Source organism: Carassius auratus, chromosome 39, assembly GCF_003368295.1.
Source record: "Carassius auratus strain Wakin chromosome 39, ASM336829v1, whole genome shotgun sequence".
Classification (NCBI taxonomy): Eukaryota; Metazoa; Chordata; class Actinopteri; order Cypriniformes; family Cyprinidae; genus Carassius; species Carassius auratus.
In genome coordinates, this window is record NC_039281.1 from 2,605,095 (window position 1) to 2,628,266 (window position 23,172).

At 36.5% G+C, this 23,172-nt stretch overlaps 1 protein-coding gene across 4 annotated transcripts; it reads right to left on the reverse strand.

Annotated features, from left to right (window-relative positions):
• Positions 1–1,929: 1,929 nt before the first annotated feature.
• On the reverse strand, positions 1,930–23,172 carry LOC113057661 (choline transporter-like protein 1). 4 transcript variants are annotated; one of them, XM_026225106.1, is made up of 16 exons: positions 22,880–23,172; positions 20,216–20,305; positions 18,589–18,731; positions 13,549–13,685; positions 12,178–12,271; positions 11,909–12,078; positions 11,425–11,514; positions 10,553–10,719; positions 10,280–10,466; positions 9,139–9,307; positions 8,167–8,323; positions 7,077–7,160; positions 6,833–6,970; positions 5,441–5,677; positions 3,571–3,675; positions 1,930–2,448 (listed from the first exon to the last, which is right to left on the reverse strand). In XM_026225106.1, exons 1-16 carry the CDS (start codon positions 22,937–22,939, stop codon positions 2,425–2,427), a joined length of 2,052 nt encoding a protein of 683 aa, XP_026080891.1. In that variant the 5' UTR covers positions 22,940–23,172; the 3' UTR covers positions 1,930–2,424. The 4 variants fall into 4 exon arrangements, with proteins under 4 accessions (XP_026080891.1, XP_026080892.1, XP_026080893.1 ...); XM_026225107.1 differs by lacking the exon at positions 22,880–23,172 and adding an exon at positions 20,910–21,293; XM_026225105.1 differs by lacking the exon at positions 1,930–2,448 and having other exon boundaries at positions 2,481–3,675; positions 22,880–22,939.

Sequence of the window (23,172 nt, forward strand, 5' to 3'; positions counted from 1 at the left end):
TCCCTCCAATGCAAGACAAGAAAACATAGAATAAAAATGATAAAGAAAAACTAAATTCCTCAGTCAGTATTTATCAATATGTAACATTTCAAAACATCCATACAAAACCTGCACACATCACAAACATTTTTTGCTAAACCTGACATTTGTTAGAAAACAAAAACCAATAGACGGCAGATTCCTCTGTGCATTAATAAATTATATATATTCTCCTCGGCCGTGAATACCATGTTCAGGCATTTGATGGGTTACGTTATTGTGAATGGTTAGATCTGTTTAAGGCTTATGAGCTGTTTCTGTTTTGAGTCTTGTGCTGCACTCAACAAGTCTATATGATCCAGCAGGGGGCGACATTCACTCAGTTGGTTAAGGCAAAATGCAAGTTTCATGTGACTCTCCTCTCCCACAGTACTATCTAGCAAAAAAATAAAACAATGTTTCCTTTCAAGATGCTTTGCATGGGTAGGAAGACTTAAGTTTGATTCGGATATAAAAGTCGGTGGCCCTAGAAGTCTCACTAGCTTAAAGACCAAAATGTCCACTGGTTGCAAAGAATTAAAGCAAAACAGAACAAATTCAATTCTAAAATGTTGTGCTGTAAAGACAATTATGTAAAAGAAAACATTAGTACATATCTCCCAAAAAGAAAAGGCAACTTTTCGCCATTCAGCCCACCTACAGGTTGGATGAAGAATTGCACCCAAGGAGAGCTCAGCGCTTTAAAATGTGGATTAACATCATGCATGCTCATGGACTCAATTTCTGTCAAGTGAGGCAAAGTCATGTTTCTTTAACAACTGAAGACAGTGTCCAAGCCACATCGCAGCACCAGAATTGCCCCGCTGCTGATTTATGAACAGGAGTAGCCTTGTGTTTTGAGTTAGCTCTGAAGCTAATGAACCATTTCTATTTACACATCAAACATTTGGAATTATTACAGCTTTATATTTGTTTAATTTAGTCTCTCATGCTCACCAAGGTTGCATTTATTTGATCAAAAATAAATTAAAAACAGTAATCCTGTAAAATATTGCTACTAATTGAATACATTTGAAAACTGAATGTATTCCTGTGATGCAAAGCTGAATTTTCAGCATCTTTACTCCAGTCTTCAGTTTCACTTGATTCTCCAGAACATACTGATCTGGTGCTCAAGAAACTTCTCTTAGTATTATTAATGTTAGGAACAGTTTTAGCCACTTCATATTTGTGTAGAAACCATGATACATTCCTATACAAAATGTTTGGGTAAGAAAAAATAAAGATTAATTTAAAAAAATGTATAAATGCTGTTCTTTTGAACTTTTTATTCATCAGTCAAGAAGCTTGAAAAAAAAAAAAAGTATCAAGGTTTCCACCAAAAAAGAAAAATAATAATATTAAGCAGCACAACTGGTTTTAAAATTGATGATAAAAAGAAATGTTTCTTTAGCATCAAATCAGCACATTCGAATGATTTCTGAAGGATCTTGTGACATTGAAAACTAATGACGCTGAAAATTCAGCTTTGACATCATACAAATAAACTTTTTTTTTTTAAAGATATTTAAATAGAAAACAGTTCTTTTAAATTGTAATAAATCACAATATTACAGTTTCTATTATATTTTTGATCTTGGTGAGCATAAGAGACTACGTCCAAAAACATAAAAAACTGTAGTGTAACTGACCAGTTATTGTTGTTGTTTGTATGTGCTTTTTGTTGTAATGTCACTCATACTAATAGTTACAGCAACTGTGGATTGTAGTCAGAAACCATTAATGTCTTCCTCCCAGTTTAAGATAACCAGACGCAGTTTCTTTCAGCACTAACAGTCCCAGCAGGGAAATCTGACTTACAGTTTTTTCACAAACTAAAAATCACCACCATTGGAGGGAAACCAACCAACCAACCTTTTCACACACAAGTGAAATGCAAGGACAAGGCCCTCATTTTCAGGCATGGTAACATTATTTTAGTCAAATAACACAAACTAGCAGTTTTTTTTTTCTTTTCTAAAAACTAAGAAATAAAAAGCGTAGATGCTTCATTATTTGAATTAAATGAAATAAAAAGTGCTGCACTGCAGTATGTGGGTTTCTCATAAACACAAAGAAAACCAACTAAAACTAAACGTTTCTTATGAAAAACGGACATAATAAAACCAGTGATTCTAAACATTATTAATACTGTGTTTCACTAGATGGCAACTGGGTATTTTTAGTCTTATAAAAAGGACATCACTACGAAAAATGCATCAGGCTTTTTAAAATATGCAGCGCTCCAATATAAAGTGCTTCATTACATTGTTATTTCATGTTTTTTTTTACAGTTTCTTATTAAAATATTGTATTCCCTGGAGTGAAACCATAGTAAACATGTTACACATTGGTAAAAATAAACATTTTGGAATGTCTTTAAAAAGTTCCATGGGCTGATTTTGGTCAAGCAGAGCTTGTCCCGGGAGCCTACAGGAAAGAAACACGTTATTAGTCTCATTTACTCCCAGACAAACCAACAACCAATCAACTGCTCTGGATCTGAAGGACTTCCTGCACTTTAGCAATTTCAAGCAGCAGAATGCCAAAAAATGGGTTAAAAATCATAAAATGGCATTGCAAAAAGCAGGTGTGAGAAGCCATGCATATAGAGAAGGTGTTACGATGGAAACTAGATTCTCACCCCTAAAGCACATCAACACTATTTATAATAACAGAATGTAGAGTATATGGGAAGCTTTTAAAATGACCATGAACTTCTAAAGCAACTGCATGTAGTTTTGTATATTTCTGCGAATTTATAGCCTCCTACAGCCGACCGCTGAGTGAAATTACAGTCATAATTACAGTGGATAACTGAACGCATTCATTTGTAGTTGCCATAAAACAATTATTTATATAATCACACAGAAATGATTAACATTTCATGTCAACAACCCATATACAGTCAGTCCTAATCTTCTGCTACTAAACAAGCTGTTCATACTGACCCAGTAATCATTTTGATTGCCATGGTTTATCCAGAAAGCCGAGAGTAATGCTAACTGTCTCACTGTGAGAGATTAAGTCTTTCCTTTCCTCTACTCCTCTTGTTTTTCAAGCTTGGCAGATTCAATTATCTTTCCTCCAAATAGCATCATGGTGATTGTAAGGCAACGGATGTATAAGTACAGTTTATAGCTGCCGTATGAGTTAAAGACAGTCAGTAAAAAAGAAGAGGCAAGAATGGAATGAAAAACAAGATAAAAAAAAAAAAAGATAATCCACAGATAGAAAAATAGATGTTCGTGCTCTGTTAGTGCAATGCATAGAAAGGACAGATGAAGTGATAGATGGATGAAGGAGGTGAGGAAGCATTAGTCAGCATGCAGCAGCAGCCACCGGCGTGTTCTGGAGCAGTGTGACCAGGAAGAAGAGGGTGGAGGTGGGCAGGCAGACAGACAGGAAGATGATCATGTCTTGTGTGAAGCAGAGCACCAGTGTGTGTTCGGACAGGACCCAGTCCAGCAGCACACACAGCAGCAGGTAGTACAGGTGGAACTCCTGCAAGGTCTGCCACTCCGCCCCAGCTACCTCCCCGTCACCACTCACCATGGCCTTAGCCTCAGTCAACTCTACATCTTCCTTGGGACGGGCGCGCTTGCTGCGCCCCCGCTCTTCCATTGCCATTGACCTCCTGCTGTTCTCCACAAACTCCTGCAGGAGAGGAAAGAAATACATCAAACTACACTCAGTACAGCTGCTGCCTAGAGGCTGTTATCACATAGTCACAGTCTGAAACCCCACTCCAGAACATGCTCCTGCCCACTTGCTTCTCAAAACTACTCCAAAACTAGTCCAATCGCATTATCAGGAGGGCAGTGTGCGCTCAGCTGCTGTCGAATCACAACACAGGAACCGCTGGCCCAATCAGAACTCGTGATGTATTTCTGAAGGAGGGACTTCATAAAACAAGGAAGTCATCAGCCCGTTTTTATGACAGTGAAAACAGGCGTTATACAGACAGAAGTAGAAACAGTATTTTCTTGTGAAACATACATTAATATCTTTGTGTTATTACAACTTCGAAAAATCAGTTTTTAGTATAGTTTTCTCTGTTAACCGAATCATTTCCACTTTTCCATAATGGAATGATGACTTCGCAAAATAAATGTCACCAAACCAGACCACTTCCACAACTAATGAAAGATCGCTTTCATAACAATTGCAAATTCTATTCAACATTTCTTAGGCTACATTTACACAACAACGATGTACTCAAAAAAAAGTTTTTCCCTAGTGGTTTTAAAAATGTTCACGTATACATGACAACATTTTCAAAACGATTTACGTTTACACATGTCCGTGAAAACGACCAAAAACACTATTACATATGCCAGGCCAGTAGTTGATTTTGTCAGCATGTTAGTAAACAATACCTGTAGGGAAGTGATGATTATATGTTGTATATGATGATGGTTGTAATATTGGTGACGTAAATCTACACTTTGCTGAAGAAGCGTTAGCAAACTCTTGTGCGGCAACTACAGTACCACATACTCCGCCAATGTTGTGTATGTTTGTTCATGCTTGCCTTTAAAATTGACATGTAATGCGCATGTCTACATGCCTAACGCATACTAGGAATGCGCATGATGTCACCGTTTTCAAAAATGCCTGTATTGGGTCTTTACACGGAAATGATAACATTGGCTTTTTAAGCATGCACTTGCACTTGCACTTAGAAACCCATTTTCAAAAGTATGAGTTTTCAGTCCCCCAAAACGCCATTGTCGTGTAAATGAACAGGCAAAATGCATAAAAAGTGTCCTGTTTTTGGCTGAAATTGTTGTTGTTTAAATGGCCCCTTAGATCAGAAGACCATTTTCAAGCAGACTAGTGCAGTTCCCCAGCATGCAGATGGAAAACAGCTTTCCCACCAGAAACAAAAACGTGCTGAAATGGTGTCAGTAACTGCAGACTGAACAGATATTTTTTTACCAAAGCAGCTCTGAGAAAGAAAGCAGATGACATGTTCCCACCTTTACTGCTAGTGACTTTGCATTTCTGAGGGGATGGGATTCTGTGCAGCACCTCAAGGCTCAAGCCTTCTCTTTAGATTTCTCAAAGCTGTTGGCTACATGATTTGGCTGACTATGTGAAAAGTAGAAAGCAGCTTTATAAGAGTGCATTAAAGAAAAAAAAAGCCTTGTGTGAGTTTTTTTTCCCCTTGAGAAATCAACAAGCTTTTCAAAACAAAAGTTGAAAGTTGCCCGAAGAGAATATCTGGGACACCATCTGAATCTTAAAATATTAACATATCCAGGGCAGCAGTGAGCCTGCATTCAAAAGAACGAACGGGGCTACAACTCAAAACAGAAACGTGACTCAGATGGCAAGTGTGCTCTCAACAGTGAGACTATTTATGGTGTTCTGATCCAACAGCAGATAGAAGGAGAGAATTTCTTCAGCGGTGACTCACCATCAGGGCCTTGTCCATGTAGAACTCCCTCCCAGGTGTGCCGTTGTTGTATTTGGTGTCGATGGCAAAGCAGAGGAAGAGCACGTCCACCACGATCTCGAAGATGGACAGGAAGCAGTGTGCCACCAGGAACGCAAACAGACACACGATGATGAGCGGAAGGATCCACTCTGTGTAATCTCTCTGATAGTTCAGCGCTAACACCCCAGCGAACGCAGTGCACGTCACGATCAGGATCTGCATGGGGAAAAATATGCAAATGCATTATTATTATATTGCATTATGCATAATTAAGTATTATTATTTGAGCTAATTATTAGGTTAAGCAAGTACAAAAAAAAGCATGGAGAAAAGTCAAGCATAACTGGTCTGCAGCATGGGACACTGGTGTCTTTTAGGCTTAAAGCGATAGTTCACCCAAAAATTTAATTACTGCAATTTCTCACCCTCATGACATTCCAAACCTGTAAGACCTTCATTCATTTTCCGAATACAAATCAAGGCATTTTAGATTAAATTCGAGAGTACCAAAACGCAGATGTGTGCATTCCTCTACTTGTAAACAAGGCGCAGCACATCCAGGTTCTATATCAGCAGCACCACACGCATGCGTCGTGGTACTCTCATGAATGGGAATGGAGACTCACACTGAAAAGAATAATTGTTAAATAAAGTTTTTTTTTATCAACAAAAAGTATTCTCATAGCTTCATAAAATTACTGTTGAACCACTGATGTCACATGGACTATGTTAACAGTGTGCATACTACCGTTCTTGGCCTTGAACATGGTAGTTGCATTGCTGTCATTGCAGAGTTAGAAAGCTCTCGGATTTCATCAAAAATATCTTCATTTGTGTTTCGAAGATAAAGTTCTTACGGGTTTGGAACGATGTGAAGGTCAATAATTAATGACAACATTTACATTTTTGGGTGAACTATCCCTTTAAACTATAAAACAATTTTTTAAATGTAATTTATTTCTGTGATGGCAAAGTTGAATTTTCAGCATAATTACTCCAGTCTTCAGTGTCACATGATTCTTCAGAAATCATTCTAATAGCTTATTTGCTGCTCAAGAAACATTTTTTATTATTATTATAAATTATGAAAAGAGTCGTGCCTCTTTTTTTCATGGTTCTTTAAACTGAAATAATATTTCACAGTATTACTTCACAGTATAACTTCACAGTATAACTTTTTTTAACTGTATTTTTATCAAATAAATGCAGACTTGGTGAGGTAAAACATAAATATAAAATCTTACTGACCCCAAAATTGAACAGTAGCGTATGTTCACGTGCAAAACAAAACTTCACTACACAACAGTTTAGCTGGCTGCCTTTATAATTCTATAAATGCTTGATGACCATCAAAAGTCATCTGTCCTTCACCTTGCCCAGGAAGAGAACAAAATCTCCAACGGTGTTGATGGTCGCTACCCTAAGAGCGTTTTCCACCAGGATCATGAAGGCATCGCGGGCCGAGGTGCAGAAATTGGTGCTGTTTATGGCCGTCGCCGCATATGCATTCTAGAAACAGGTTGCAAAATGTAATATACCACACAAAAAGAACATCCATTAAGCTACAATTCCTACCTCAGTTTGCACAGTACGAGTTATCAATCGATTAACCTACCTGATTCAAATAATTGAGGCACTTCTCCAGACACCACAGACAGCAGATACAGGTCTTCAGCATGCAGCGTGCACAAGCGTTTTCCTATGGGGGGTGTAACATGAAACAGAATAAGAACGAGGGCAAACGTTATCCACTGTGCATGTCTGTTGCACATTTGTCAACCTCTTCCTTAATGCACCAAATCTGCCTCTATAAAGCTGGCACTGATATCTATTAGAGTTCATTATATTCCCAAGATTCCCAGCCATATATCAAGTAAATGATACGTCACCTAAGTGGAACCTAAGAGGACTGTAATAAATAGCTCTTAGCATTAACTTCAAAAGACACCCACCCAAAACACCCAGATAATACTAAAAGAAGTATTTAGAAGAACATTTTCACCTAACTGCTAATTCAAAAAGCAAAAGCCGATTCAACATTTTTTCCGCTTTTAGCCATTGTATTATTTGTAAAAACTGCAGGTCAAAATTGAGCCCATTTACTTTGTAGCTGGTTTTATTGTGCATTATTTATTAGTAAACAATTCTACAGAAAATTTTTAATTTAGAAACAAAACAAAAATGGATTATCCACGCAGGATTATCATTGTTAATTAAAACTAAAACCATAAAAGAAAGATTTTTATTACTTGAAACCAAATAAACATCAATTAAAATAGAAGAAACCCATTTTATTTGAACAAAATAACTAAAAATAATACATATAAAAAATAAAGACTAAAAAAACTAACTACTAAAGTAGAAACAGAAACTATAAAAATAAAATTAATTCAAAATATGAATAAAAATTATAATAGTATATTAATAATACTAAAATAACACAATCAACCATGAAAACATTTAAATACAAAACCCATATTCAGAATATATTAATACTAGCATAATACTCCCAGAAAATGTCATATTACTAATTATTTGTGAATGTAATCGTCCCAAAAACACCACATAAGAACTTTCCTGTCCTAATGAAAACTGTATGCCATAAGAATAAACATGCATGACGTCAGTTGAGATTCTTGAAACGAGAGAGATTTGCAATTTAGATTCAACAGCCCAAGGACACGTCAAGCGGGCTGCTTCCCTACCTTTCCTTTGAGTTGGTTGTGGATGTACATGAGAATGAGGCGTGGGATCTTGACGAGGGTGATGATGAAGGAGCCCTTGGCCACAGTGCCCAGGTGATACCGCGCCAGCCGCAGCACTGATGACAGGATGGGTGTCACCGGGAGTTTGGTTTTGTCCCTGGATGGATATGAAATAAATTACTGCAAAATATTACTGCAACTGTGAGCTATTTCAAAAACAGTTCTATTTGTTGAAGACAAATAGAATTATAGGCTTATAGTTTACCCAAAAATAAAAATGGGCTAAAAATGTACTCAGGCCTAACAAGATATAGATGAGATTGTTTCTTCATCAGAACAAATTTGGAGAACCAATGAAGATCACCAATGGATCCTCTGCAGTGAATGGGTGCCGTCAAATTGAGAGTCAAAACAGCTTATCAAAACATCACAATAACGCACAAGTGATCCGCATAACTCCAATCCATCAACTTATGTCTTGTGAAGCAAAAGGTCCATAATCCATGGACAAATATTTTAGCCTGCAGCAACAGTTTAAAGTTCAAATGTCTTGATGAATTTATTACAAACTTAGCTTTTCATTTCACAAGACAATAATTAATAATCTGGAGTCGTGTGGATTACTTTTGTGATGTTTTTATCAGCTGTATGGACTCTTATTCTGACGGCACCCATTCACTGCAGAGGATCCACTGGTGATCAAGTGAAGTAAGGCTAAATTTCTCCAAATCTGTTCTGATGAAAAAATTAACTCATCTACTTCTTGGACGAGTCTATTCTCAGCAAAAAATTTTTTTAAGCAAACAGAAATGCTAAAAGTGCCACAACTTCAAAAAAAAAAAAAAAAAATCTACCAACAAATGACTTAATTTTCGCCATCTCTGCTTTTTAAACTGTGATCGAAGGAAGTATTTTAAAATCCAAAAATATTACAAACTAGCATTTTCACTAAAATTCACTAAAAATACACACCTTGTGAAGTAGTAGGTTACCACAGCTCCGGCTACAGTCATCTGCTGACAAGCCAGGATGAACTCACTGATCCAGATCAGTCCCACTGCATGGTACCAGGTCATGTACTGCAGCAATCCTGTGAGCCTGAACTCAACCAGGCCAGTATCCTCATTTTTCTCCGGGTTCCCTGTGGACAGGAGCGTACAAGCTGTAGCACATTTATACACATTTAAAATGAGACCGAGATGCCCAAGCAAAGTCGGTTAATTCGTGCTGCAGTATGTAAATGTCCTACATTCTCTGTACAAAATGACTTGAAAAGAAGACTATTTTAAGGCCTGTACACATTATTTCTGAGAAGAAGAAGAAGAAAAAAGCAAAGCAAAGCAATTCCTAAAATGATATTCATATTTCCTTTTGCACATCTGTAGTTCAAAGAATACATTCAAAACTTAATTAAGGGAGAAGCAATGCGTGATAATAGATTGCTTAGTCGGTTTCTAAGCAAAAATACCAAACTTAAGATCTCTTCTGATGTGAAACAGCTCATCAAAACATTATGATGTACAGTATTAGGATAGAGAACTCTTTTATATGTTTTAAACCTGGCACAGACTATATTGTGAGAATAAAATAATAAAAGAACAACAAAACAAAAAAGAACAACATAAAACTGAACAAAATAAATAAACAGAAAAAAGTTCTTCAAATGTCCAAACTATTCCATAAATCTGATCAATCCGCACCATCGTGTTTATTTTGCACTCAAAAAGCAGATCCGTTATACAATGTGGGATTAGATTTCAAGTTAGTTGTTTAAGGGATATTTCGAACTAAAATACTGAGAAGTCTGACACCATTTACCCATCACCATATTATGACTTTCTTCAATAAAAACAAAATTAATCCTGTTTTTCTCCATGCATTGAAGGTAGGGCTGCACGATGTGTCGTTTAATCACCCCATTTTTGCTTGTAAGAAAAAAATTTGATTAGATTTCATATCGCAATATATATTGCAGAAAAATAAAATATCGCAATGTCATTTTTTCCCAATATCGTGCAGCCCTAATTGAAGGCAGACTTTGTTAGACAATTATGAAATAAAGTTTGGAACAAAAAAAGGGTTTGTAACTGAGGAACAGGAATCTACATCTCACCAGTGGTGCCGAGGAAGAGGAGGACCATGATCCAGTAGACCCAAAACAGAGAAAGAGCGAGGAACGTGCAGAAGGGCAACAGTACCAACAACGGCAGGTGGATAAACACTTTCCCCGCCACGTGAAACAGGGCGATGGTCAGAGCCACCCTCTTCCTCATAAACAACATCAGAAGCAACAAAATTCCCTGCGGGAGCAAAAAGATGGTAATTAGCAAAAAACACCAGCCGAGACCTCTTTGATAATTCATTTTTCATTTCTCTGAGAGCTTACAGTGAACACGGTCGCTGAAACAGCGTAGATGAGCAGTCCTTGAGCGTGGTCTTTGGTGGTCTTCATGCCATCATTGGGTTCTTCTGTTTCTATCAGATCTTTAGTCATGGTCTCATTCATTGTCATTCTATAGTCTATGTACAACCACCACAGAACGCTGGTACCTCCTGAGAAAAGACAAGAACAGACGCCATATTCACATTCAACACTCCAAAAACAGGTGTAAGCCTAGAATAATAAAAAAAAAAACACACTTTTAAGGATGATTCAACTTTGTGTGGGACTGAATTACTGTGCATTCCTTTGGAACAGACAAATAATAATTCTGGCTGATAGTCTGGCTGATATAATATGATTATATGAACAGTGATATTATAAATCTATACTGTTAAACTGAATCTCTTTCCTGAAATAAAATCAGGCATCAAAATATTATAATATATTATATTAAGATATCGGTTTAATTGTTCACTACTTTTAAAACCTGGCAAAAAATATATATATAGTTTAAAATACATTAAATAAAATACCCCCCCCCCAAAAAAAAAGCAAAATAGATAATTAAAAAATAAAAAATAAAAAAGGAAATAAATAAATAAAACAAAATTAAAACAAAATCATTAAAAATAACTAAATAAAATTACTTAGAATAAAATAAAATAGGAAAAAAATAAAAAAAAATAATGAAACAATAATATATACAGAAAGAGAACAAAGCAAAATAGAAAAATATAATAAAAGTATTGACAAGTGGCTGTTCAGTTAATCAGAATGTGCAATTTTGCACTCAAGAATAGGATATGCAAATGAAGAAAGAACGGATGCCATTCTCAGCTAAGGAGGTGAGAAAAGAGCAGAGAAAGCAGACTTGCCCAGGGAACCCAGAACCACCAGTGCAGTGAGGATCCAAACCAGGACAGCAGAGATGTAACGAATGATCACCATGAGGATCATGGACAAAACTGCAGCATGCACAAAACAGGATCAGCTGTTAGAGGAAGACTCTAGACTAAACTACAATCTGGAGTTAATCCTAATCAAAATGCATTGCATTATGGAATTTAAAAGTGGTGCAAATGCTGTTTCATGTTATCTTAAAGAGAGGACAATACACTTCAGCCTTTGTCTGATAGTGGCTCAGAATAATGCAATAATTACATTGGTGAGCCTTAGATTTAGATACTTGTTTGTTAATGCATAACAATGTAGAACTTAATTAGCTTTGATTTGATATGGATATCAAGAACTGCAATTATCCATTTCAATTATCCGTTTTTCTAGATAAACACATAATCAGAAAACTGAATCAAATGAGCCTCAGCAGCAGCAGCAGCATCCAGAGAGAGTAGATGTTACCTAGCGCCAGCAGACACAGCCCAACAATGATCTCTTTGCTGGCTGCAACCCCGGCGATCAGCCTGTTCAACATGCTGTTATCACTGACAAACGTGATCACCGCTTCAGCAAACTTAGCATAGCAGGAGATATCCACCGGCGTGCAGCGGTTAAACACTGGTAGAGCTTTGCTGCAGAGATAGAAAAGGCCAGAGGATAGAGGACAGATCAAGAGAGAAAGGAGCTGTGATTTACAGGGAGAGTTTGTTTATCATGAGTGTTTCTCATACCTCTCTGGTACTGGAAGTTTGGGACACTTTTCGAAGCGCTCGGGAAGTTGTGGGTACTTGTGACCGGGTAACTCATAAGAACAAAGCTCAGACCCTAAAAGAGAAGAAAAAGATGCATAATACTAAACATCATCCCTATAATGCTAGGTCATGCTAAGGTGGTCAAAACGGTCAATAAACTGAAGATGAAACGAGCTCTGACTGGACTAGCTTAATCAGGATGGTCCACCATCTCTAACCAGGTTGACCAAGGTGGTCTGTCAGGTTAACACCAGTAAGGACTCTATACTGTATTGTTCAGTGGATTATCCAAAAATAGATAATGCTTCATGGTGATATTTTATATATTTATATATATGTGTGTGTGTGTGTTCTTGTTTTTGTGACATATCAGGACACACATCTGTATGATGACATGGGTATGACACAGGTATTACAAGGAGAGGGTGACTTATGAGGACATAACTCATGTCCCATTTTTCAAAACGCTTCTAAAAAAACTATCAAGTTTTTTTGAGAAAGTAAAAATGCACAAAGTTTCCTGTGAGGGTTAGGGTTAGGTGTAGGGTTGGTGTAGGGCCATAGAATATACAGTTTCTACAGTATAAAAACCATTACGCCTATGGGATGTCCCCACTTTTCACAAAAACAAACGTGTGTGTCAATGCAATGTTATTTTTGCATTATTTATGTTTTAATTAGAATTTTTGTTTAAGTTTTAGTATTTTTACATATTACTTGCCTTGTCGTTTTTGTCTTTTTTATTTATCTTTAATTTATTTACATGAAAATTCCAGGAATTTTTTATTTATTTTAACTTTAATTCAATTAATTAAAAAATGTATCATTTTAATCATTTTCGGTTGGGACTTTCATTAATCGTCTGATCCTAATATTCTCTAAATAAGCATTTTATATATTACATACATATATATATATTTTTTTTTTCCTAAGGAGAACATGCACGTAAACCACAGCTGAACTCAAGGGAAACAATAATGTCATTCATACTCTTCCTTGGTGTCAGATGGGACGTGTCAAACTCTATAGACAGCAAGACTGAACTGTAAACAACAGAGACCCTACAGCGAGACGGGTCAGAGGAATCTTTGTTTAGTTAGTTCAACCCTGACCGGGTCATACCAGCTGCGCCTAACAGGAAAATATGTGTATGTTTATGTGTGTGTGTTGCTCTTGTTAGAGCCCATGAGTATAAGAAACACTGTGAAAAGACACACAATGGTGGTCACAACCATATATATGATAAACACCTTTGTCTCTCTCAAAGGTAGATTTCCAGTCAAGGTCATGCCATTATATCTGTGATGATGACGTCACATGCTCACAATAGCTAGCTGGCTGACGACTCACCATTCATCATGGCAAACCTCTTGAGGTCGAAGTAAGTCGCCAGTTCCTCAGTGGGACATTGTGACACGCACAGCGCCATGGACTTTATCTTCCTCTGAATGATGTCTATGTTGCATGGATCCAGGAAAAAGACGAATCTGTGAATAAAACAACAAAGTCAAATTTTTCCAAGACAGGAAGAGTATCTAACCTCAAATCTGATGACAAACGGAATACCAAAGCATGTTGTTTAATTCCTGGAGTCTGATCTGATACCACTGTGGGACTGTGTGATAAAGATCGACTCTGAACAGCAGATATTTTTTGTCACAGGACTGTTCAGCCCAGTTTTTTTGGCAGAGGGGAAACTGAGAGCTCGTTTATGAGCCAAGCCTCCTCTGAGGCCATGGCTTTACTTCAGCTTTTCATGTGGTGTGAAGTGGGCATGGCGCCCACGCAGCGACGAGGGACCCATTGTCTTGTGTGTTCAGCACAAAAACAGACTGTCAGTAGCAGGGGACGTACGCACTTGAGGAAAGAGCACTTCAGCATTAGCACAGAGCCTGTCAAAACAGCCTGGCTAAAGAAGAGGTTTACTATAAGAACGTAGCCCAGATCTGACCTGAGGCTAGCATAATGTTAAGGTATTGGAAGAAAATGCATTCAGATAGGCAAACTACTCAGATATCAGGCATCTGGAATGGCTTAATCTAAAAAAATAAAAGGATTTTCTTGTTTTAGAACCAAGCTTTAATTTACTACCTAGACATACTTTGTTGTTCAAAAATTAGAAGTCGGTAAGATTTTTTTAATGCTTTTGTCTTTTGTTTCTTACCAAAACTTAAATTTTATCATTAAAAAATTACCGTAAAAACTTAAAATAAGGTCAAACCTTGACCCAGCCTGATGGACAACAGTGTGAAAAGCTAAGTGCATTAATCAGATGAACTTTTCTTGGTTAACAACATTAGCTTGCTAACTCAGTCCGCCTCACACACACACACAGTTACACCTCCAGCATGAACTTTATCCAGTACTGCGGTATGTTTAGTAAAGGTGTTCAATTTCAGGTTTTCTGAGTTGACTGCCATAGTAGGAGTCAATGGAATTGACTCTACATCTCAATTTGATTTACATCAGAACAGGGTTAAGAACCATTACTACAAATATTCTTAAATTCCCTTTAGCAGCTATTACTCAAATAGCGTACCAACCTCTCTTCTGTTGTGATTCAAACATCTTGTCAGCATGGACGCGTGATACTAAAATACGAAATCTTTGATAAAGTAATAAGTAAATAATTTCAAATAAGAAGTAAATATGCATATAATGTAGTTAATAATACATTTAAATACATTTCTATTGTTATCGTAAGTAAATTAATGAATCAAATCAAACTTGTAACAAGCTGAAGCATGGTAAATCTGCATTTTTGCTTGCTGTGTGACATTTAGCCCAAAAAAAGGCCGTTTTAAAACAGTGGATCAGTAATTCACTCTGTGATATGCTAAATAAAAGCCTTGTTTGAGAGATCATTTTGACAATGTTTATTGTGCATTATTATTGCCATGAAAACCTAATGCGCTGATTATTGCTCCATGTAATCATAGTAATATCAATATGGTACACGGAGTGTGAATCTGTAGATTTACTACAACAATTAAAACAGAGCTCCAAACTGAAAAAATAACTATAAAAATGAGTATTTTGCTATATTTATGCGCTATTGCTGTCTATGATTCAACTCCTTGTAAAATCGCATTTTACTAATTAAGAAAAACAGACTGAAAGAGTGAAGTATTATTGTGAAACACCTTTATATATAGTGTATGACAACATTTACACAATGCATTGAGGAGGAGCCCAAACTACACTCAGTGGTACATGATATTGGTATAAATAATGAACAATTCTTTGTGACTGTATATTTCAATTTTGAAAAGGCATAGTTCCCACTTTAAGTGAACCTTAGTTCCCAGGTCATCTAGGCTAAAAGATGGATTAAAATGCTGATAAAGTCAAGAAAAGATGAGTCATAAACACATGACAGTATGACTCAAATGTAAAAATGTAAAAAAAGAAAATAATGATCATATTAATTATAATAAAATATATAAAACATGTTTATTATCAGTGTTGCTTAATCATTAATCTGCTCATGTAATCATAATTTGTGTGTAAAAGGAATAAAAGTTGTTGGTGTTTGCTAGTAGAGTTAAATTGAGCCCAAAAATGCATTGAACTGATATAAGTTCGTTTGTATGGGTATGTTTTTGGAGTTTGCAAAAATGTATGCAGAGACAAGTATTTCCAAATAGCCTAGTTTGAAGAGGTGTGTGTGTGTGTGTGTGTGTGTGTGTAAAGAGAGAATGATATGGATGTTAGTGTAGTGCTGCTCAGGGATGATAACAGTGCTTCTGTATTTTGAGCTTTAATAAAAGGAAGACAAGAAATGAGCACTCATGCCCCCTGTAGGAACATCTCACTCTAGGTGGTATTTCACACACCCATCTCTTTTATGACATGAATAGATGAAGCAATTACTCAGAGCTATATGGTTGTAATAGGAGAAGCAAACACCTAGACAAGTACTAAATCACACACTGGCAACATCACCCTCATGAAAAAAAAAAATTCTAAATGTAAAACCTAACAAAATCTGCTAATCACAAAAAAACAACAAAAAAAAGATTTTGCAAATGGGCAGTTGACATGTCATTTTATTGTCCACAAAGGCTATAATTGAATCTTTTATTTTCATCATGGCTGGACAGCAAAGAACGTTCTTGCTATAACTACAAAATTATCTATTCAAACTGTGTGTTGTTTTATTAGCAATTTCATGTCAAATGTGACTTGGAAATTGTCCTGCGGGGAGACTGCCACCATCATGAACTGTGAAATACAGATATCAAAATGATCAATGTAGATAGAAATGTTATTTAATACACTGCCATTCGTAAGTTTGGGGTTGGCAAAAAAAAAAAAAAAAAAAATCTCTTATGGTCACCAAGGCTGCAGTAAAAAAAATGTAATACTGTGATAATTAATTATATATTATTTAAAAATATATATTTTCTATTTTAATATATTTTAAAATTTAATTTATTCCTGTGATGACAAAGCTGAATCTTCAGCATAATTACTTCAGTCTTCAGTGTCACATGATCCTTAAGAAATCATTATAATATGCTGATTTGCTGCTCAAGACACATTTATTATCATTATCAAGGTTTAAAGCAGTTGTTCTGCTTAATATTTTTATTTTATTCCAGTATCCTTTCATGAATAGAAAGTTCAAAACAACAATATTTATTTGAAAGATATATTTTTTATTACATTATAATTGCCTTTACTGTCACTTTTGAACAATTTAATTCTTCATGAACAAATATACTAATTTATTTAAAAATAAATAAATAAAATAAAATAAAAATCTTACTCGTTGCAATCATTACCTTAAAGGGCACCATTATTAAAAAAGGCTGAAAACACTCTCTCTGATCTTTTATTGCTTTTCTATACTAAACATGTAATAATATTACAAGTTTTGTCTCATAGAAATGCACATTAGGACAGGAGCTTGAGTTGGGATGCAGATGTACCGTTGCATCTTGCATCAAAATGCGCATTTTAGAGGCTAAATATCACGTTATTGGTATTGGGGTCGCTTCAAACGGCGGCAACACTGTTTCAGGTGGAGCGGCAATTACTACACAGTTACTACTATACAGTGTAGTGTAGATGTCGTGCACCGCGTTGTTTAAATAGCAAATTAATTTGCACCCATTTGTGTGTCCATGGGCATGCTGGTCTAAAAAAAAAGAGCTGTGTTCAGGCGCATTGTTGGCACGTTGCTATTTTAAGGAACTGAAAATAGACTGGCGCAATATTTCTTCTTTGTTATTTAAACAATGCATTAGTAATATGTGCCTATAGGTAGGTGCACAAAGCATGTACACTCCCCTTATTACACACACATAGATGCGCAGGAGCACACAAAAAAAATTTAAATTAAAAATTTACATTCCGCCCTTTAAACAGCGAACCCGCCATGACACGAGCACAACTGAATTTTAAAGGGGATGGGAGATGAGACTCTGATTTATTTATTGCACTTAACACCCAAAAAACACCCATTACTCATTAAGAGAATAGGGACAACCTGTTTAGACCATGCGGCAACTGTTTTCCAAATGTTAAACTAGCAAAAGTGGATTCAGACATGGCCTGAGTGCACCTGCGCCGTGCGCTTTAGACCATCTGATTAGATCATTAATATAGGGCCAAAGATCATTCAGACATTTCTTTTTTATTTTAAAGTCATGTGACACATTTGCATGATTCAAACAGAGAAATTACAAATTCAAACAGGTTTGGAATGATATCGGGAGTAAATAATGCCAGAGTAAAATTTTGGGCTGAACTATTCCTTTAACAGCTTAAAATTGCATTTATATGAAGCCTAAACATATAGGTAAACCACATACCCTTCTCCCAGCGCAACCGATTCTCTCTGACAGCTCCGGCAAGACATTTTCAAGCCATTATTGAGTTCACATCTGCTCTGACAAGCCAGTGAATACTCCACCGAATGAATCGCGCTGCCTTGTGATGAGTCAGATCTCAGACCCATCTCTAAAAAGCTATGCACAATTCATTTCAACCACACCGAAGAGCCAAAAACTGGCATTTGACAGCGCTGCAAATGAAATGGCCTGCAATACCTTTCTTTCCTGCAGGCTAGTACCCATTAAGGGCCGCACACTGTGACAGTACCCATCCTCAGGGCCTGTACTGAATTATTCAAGGCTTTGTGTGTGTAGCTCAGATAGTCTTCAGCCATCTTGAGGTGAAACGCCAGCCGTTTGACTTTTGCATTGATGTGATAATCAAAGTGCAAGGAGCTGGAGCGCTCTGATTTCACCACTGACCATTTACGACAGAAAAACGGGAGTTTAAAAGCAGAGATTAAGGAGGAGGGAATATTGAGTGTTGGTGATGGTGCAAGCGGGCTGAGCGTATAAAAAAGGGTGAGAGAGGGATGAAAAGCAAGCTTACTTTCTGTCAGTGTGGTCGAGACCACTCAGCCGGACCCCTTCGATGGGCTCATTGCGTTGGCCACACGTGTTACCGTAGCTGTCATATCCAAAGACGAGCCGCGCCGCCCCTCCAGTCATGATGGTAAACCCACAGATGCCACCCTGAAAGAGAGAATTAACAGAAATCTTGAAAAATATGTTTAAAAAAAAAAAACTACATGCAAAGATGTGGAAAAAATGTATTTGCAGCATAAGCCAAATAATTAACAATGTTCATAAAAAGCTAATTATAGAAAGATTCAACGCTCAATCAAAAGATTCCTGTCAGTTTCTGTATTTGGCAAACATCAGCCTCCTTGCATGACATGTATGTTGAGACATACACTAACACAATGTCTAATGTTCTTTCCAGCGACAAGCAATTTGTCTGTTCTTGCTGAATGCAAAACTGCTTTGAGACCATATACATTCACAGCAAATCAGAACATATTTAATGTTTTCAACATAGTTATTTGGAACAGTATTTTGGAGCAGTGAGATTTCACACTGGGTGGAAGTACCCTGTTAAACACCACAGAAATAGAAACTCAGTGACGCTCATCGTGGCTGATTACAACAACCTCAGCAAGGTGACAAAACCCTATTTATAAAATGGGAAATTTCAAGCAAAAAAATCTGAGGCTTAAAATATTTAGGCTTGATGGTTCTGCACTATCCTGGAAACAGTATTGAATGAATTAGCATGGTGGAATATTGTTTTATATGCCTAACTAACTAAGTAAATAAATAAATAGGCTTTAATTCGAGCTGCGTGATTTTGGGAAAATAAAATAGCATTTTTTTTTATTTTGTTTCCTTTTTTATAATTTTTTTTTTCCAAGTTTGCTGTGCCTGTTTGTATGGCTGCATAATTTGACAAATGTAGTAATTATATTTCAAAATAGCTATAAAAACAATAATAGCAACATTAATAATAAATTGCTACTAATACTACTACTACCAAATAAATATATAAAAATGAAAAAAAAAAAATACATTTAAGTAAAAAATATATTTTTTAAAAAGTATTATTTTATTTTATATCACAAATATAAAATTACAATATTAATATTTATGGATGCCGTCATTTTTACATTTTCAAACATTAATCCATGAAACATTTATTTAGCCTTTTAATGCTGCTCTTTTGTTGATAAGCGCTTATCATTACAAGTATGGGGAGATGGTTGCTACATGTTGTCTTTGCAAATCCAATGATTTCACGTAGAGCATTTACTACAAACCAAGCCGCTCTAAGATGCTGCAAACACCAGCATATAATGAGCTGCTTATGTGTAAGAACATTCTGAAACACACAGCACATTTACTTCTTTAATTAAATCACACTAAGCTGAAAAATAATAAGACCACAGAATGTCAATGAATCCTAAAATCTACATTTATTTCACATCACAGTCCTGATTTACCTCTCTTGGGTTTATTTTGTGATGCATGTACATTATCTTGATTTTTAAAATAATAAATAAACAAATGCATGAATATGAAATACAGTTATACAGCGTTCCCCTTGACACATGTCATTAATAATATCTGACTGCTGAATATCAAAACTGGCCAATTATGAATAAAGTGAACTTTTGACTTACCATTCCCACAAGGAACAACGTAAATAACAGGAACCATGGCAGATCTGTGCAGCTTCGGTCCTCCAAAGGTTTCCATTCTCTTTTTGGCCTCTGCAAAACAAAGACACAATGCTTCATGTTCAGCCATGCTATGGCATGCCTGTACATTACAGATAAACTGATAAAATAAATAAGTCAATTTCTTCTTGACATAACTAGAAGCTGCAATACAGAATCATGCTGCAATTGATAAACTGCCTTCATATATGGCCTCGCAAATGTAACCTGTCAAAACAAGCATATTCAAAAATCTATTTTACATAACAAACACCGACCACAATTGATATCCATATATAAATATTATCCTCTGTGTAACCTGTGTGTTGTAAGAGGGCAGCAGTGTCTGTTAACGAGTTTATTAACACACTATCCTATGGTGATGTGCAAAAAAAAACGGCTTGTATCTTGATGCAAAGACGAAATCATCACACAACTGTCATAGTCAAGTGCATTCCTCGTTATGTGCAATCGCATAGGGCATAATAATAGGATTACATGCAGTGCAAGCGACAGTACAGCACTTCATTGGCCCGTCAAAGGCGATCAGCCGTGAAACAATGTATCACAACACCAGCAACAATGTAACAATGTATCAACACATCCGGGCGAGATTCGATACATTGTGTCGCGTATTGTCGCGTGCAGCATCGCTTACCTCTGCGCTTCCACAGCATCCCATTGCCGGAGTGAGGTTAGGACCGCAGAAAAAAAAAAGAAAACTAAACGCTACACTGCAGGAAAACAATAAACCCCACTTTCAGGGAGTTGACGGTGTGTTTTTTACCCTGCATTAATCGTGCGCGTCGATCGCATGAATCTAATCTGAGGGCTTTCCCCGGATACACTGCATAATATTGTTTGTTCTCTCCTTACGCTCCAGGTAAAAGGGATTACTACTTTAGGATTTATCGCCCAGCACTTCCTGGTGGGATGAGCAGGTGTAGCCGGAAAAGAACGGCAGCCGTCCATTCACAGCACGAGCTGGATGAGGCGGAACGCGCGCTGAATGATGGGATGCTGGAGGAACCCGGGAAATTTAAACCGCTGCAGTTGAATTCTGGAATATGGGTCCAGAATAAATCCAGTTTAAAAGATAGGGCTTGGTAAAACAAGTGTTTTAATTGTACTTAGATTTATTTAATGTCTTGTCAACAACCACATTATAAACAAAATCGCTTCACTGCTTGTTTTTAAGAAATAATAAAAGATTTTGCAAAACTATGTCAATAATTCTGACTTTAAGTACCACTAAAACATCAAAATAAAATAAGAGTAATAATTGTTTTAACCAACAGGTTCCCAGCTATGACAGGTTCCCACAGAAGATTGGAAACATAGGGGAATACTACAATTGTTTTTTCTAGACTTGGAAAAACTGCAGAAAATAGTTGCTTTGAAATGTGAGTGTAATCACAAATGAGTAGAAAATTAATCCGTAAAAATTATACTATAACGTAATAGTTCACCCTCCAAAAATAGTGGTGTCTTCACTTGCTCACCAGTGGTTTCTCTTAAGTGAATGGGTGCCGTCAGAACCTAAGATTCCCAAGCAGGGCTTTAAATACCCTGTCACTTTCAAATCATGGAAATGTCATGAGAAAAATCATGGAAAATGTGGTAAAAATGTTAATTCTGTGACAAAAACACATATTGCTCTGACAATAAATAAAATGTAGTAAATATTTTATGTCTGATGGAAACTTAAGTTGCTATAGCTTCATAATCTATTTTGTCATTAACATTACTATCTTCTGGTGATATATACATGAAATATCCCAGATTGATAGAGTTTAAAGGATTAGTTCACCCAAAAAAAGAACATTTTGTCATCATTTACTCAAACTCACAGGTTTGGATGTGCAAGTTAATTATGACAAAATTTTCATTTCTGGGTGAACTATCCCTTTAAGAAAGATTAGTTTTTGGCCCTACAGATTCCTACAGATTTTCATAAAAACAGCATCAAATGGTCACTGTTTGTTGACCACTACGAGCAGCACAAAAGCACAAACGTCAGTCCATATGGTCATCATCGCCACCCTGTTGGGAATCTGCGTCACCGCTGTGTGCTAGTCACTGTAAAAACTACACTACAACACACACATTTACAAAGGAATTCGCTTCCCAGCCAAACTCCTCATACACTTTAACTGGAGATTTTCAGTAAACAGTACTAGAAATAATAATAAATAATAATTGATAGTGTCTATAAGAACAGCTTAAGAACTCCTGAAAACAGTTCTCTCAGAGTATTCAATAGCTATACCAAACAAACTTGAAACTTAAACATTTAATCAAGTTTTAAAGTTTGTATACATTTGAAGTTTACTTGCTGCCTTTAGAAAAGTTCAGTCAAAATGTCACAACAAGCTTTGTAAGTTTAATTGCATTTTACTTAACTTTAATTACATTTCTGTATTGTAAACAAGTGAATCAGAAGTAAATCCCTATTTGTTTTACGGTGTATGGGGACCGACATTCCTTCAAGAAGAAACGAGACAAAAACAGACCAGACAAAAACAGAAAATCCTCTTCTGTTTTGTTTAATTTTAGAAGTCGGACCTTTATTTTTTGCCTGTTCTTAACTCGTCAGTCTGTTGATTCGTATTAAGATAAATGACCCACCTTTATCCAGCTGGACCTCGGCCGATAGGAGCTTGATGTTGACCGTCTCACCTCGCTCATCTTCGGCGCTGTGCAGCATCACAGCAGCGCTCAGTCTTGTGAGGAGTAGAGCCTCAGCTCGGAGACGCCAGCCTGGATCACAGAAGAGCTGCATTGTTCCATTGTTCTCTGTAGTACCAGGGAGAGAGTGAACATAGTGACTTATTGTGTAAGTGTAAGTGTGTGTGTGCGCGTGTGTTAAGGAGAACGATAGTGACAAAAAAGAGAACGAAAGAAAGAGAGAATAAAAAGAC

Bases quoted from the DNA above. Each gene is read 5' to 3' on its own strand.
- LOC113057661 (XM_026225105.1), bottom strand. From the start codon at position 22,939: ATGAGCGAGGTGAGACGGTCAACATCAAGCTCCTATCGGCCGAGGTCC. The intron at 11,515-11,908 runs GTAACATCTACT...TGCATGCTGCAG, and splicing joins GCTGTGTCTGCTGGCGCTAG to TTTTGTCCATGATCCTCATG. The intron at 5,678-6,832 runs GTGAAGGACAGA...TTCCCCATGCAG, and splicing joins TTGTTCTCTTCCTGGGCAAG to ATCCTGATCGTGACGTGCAC.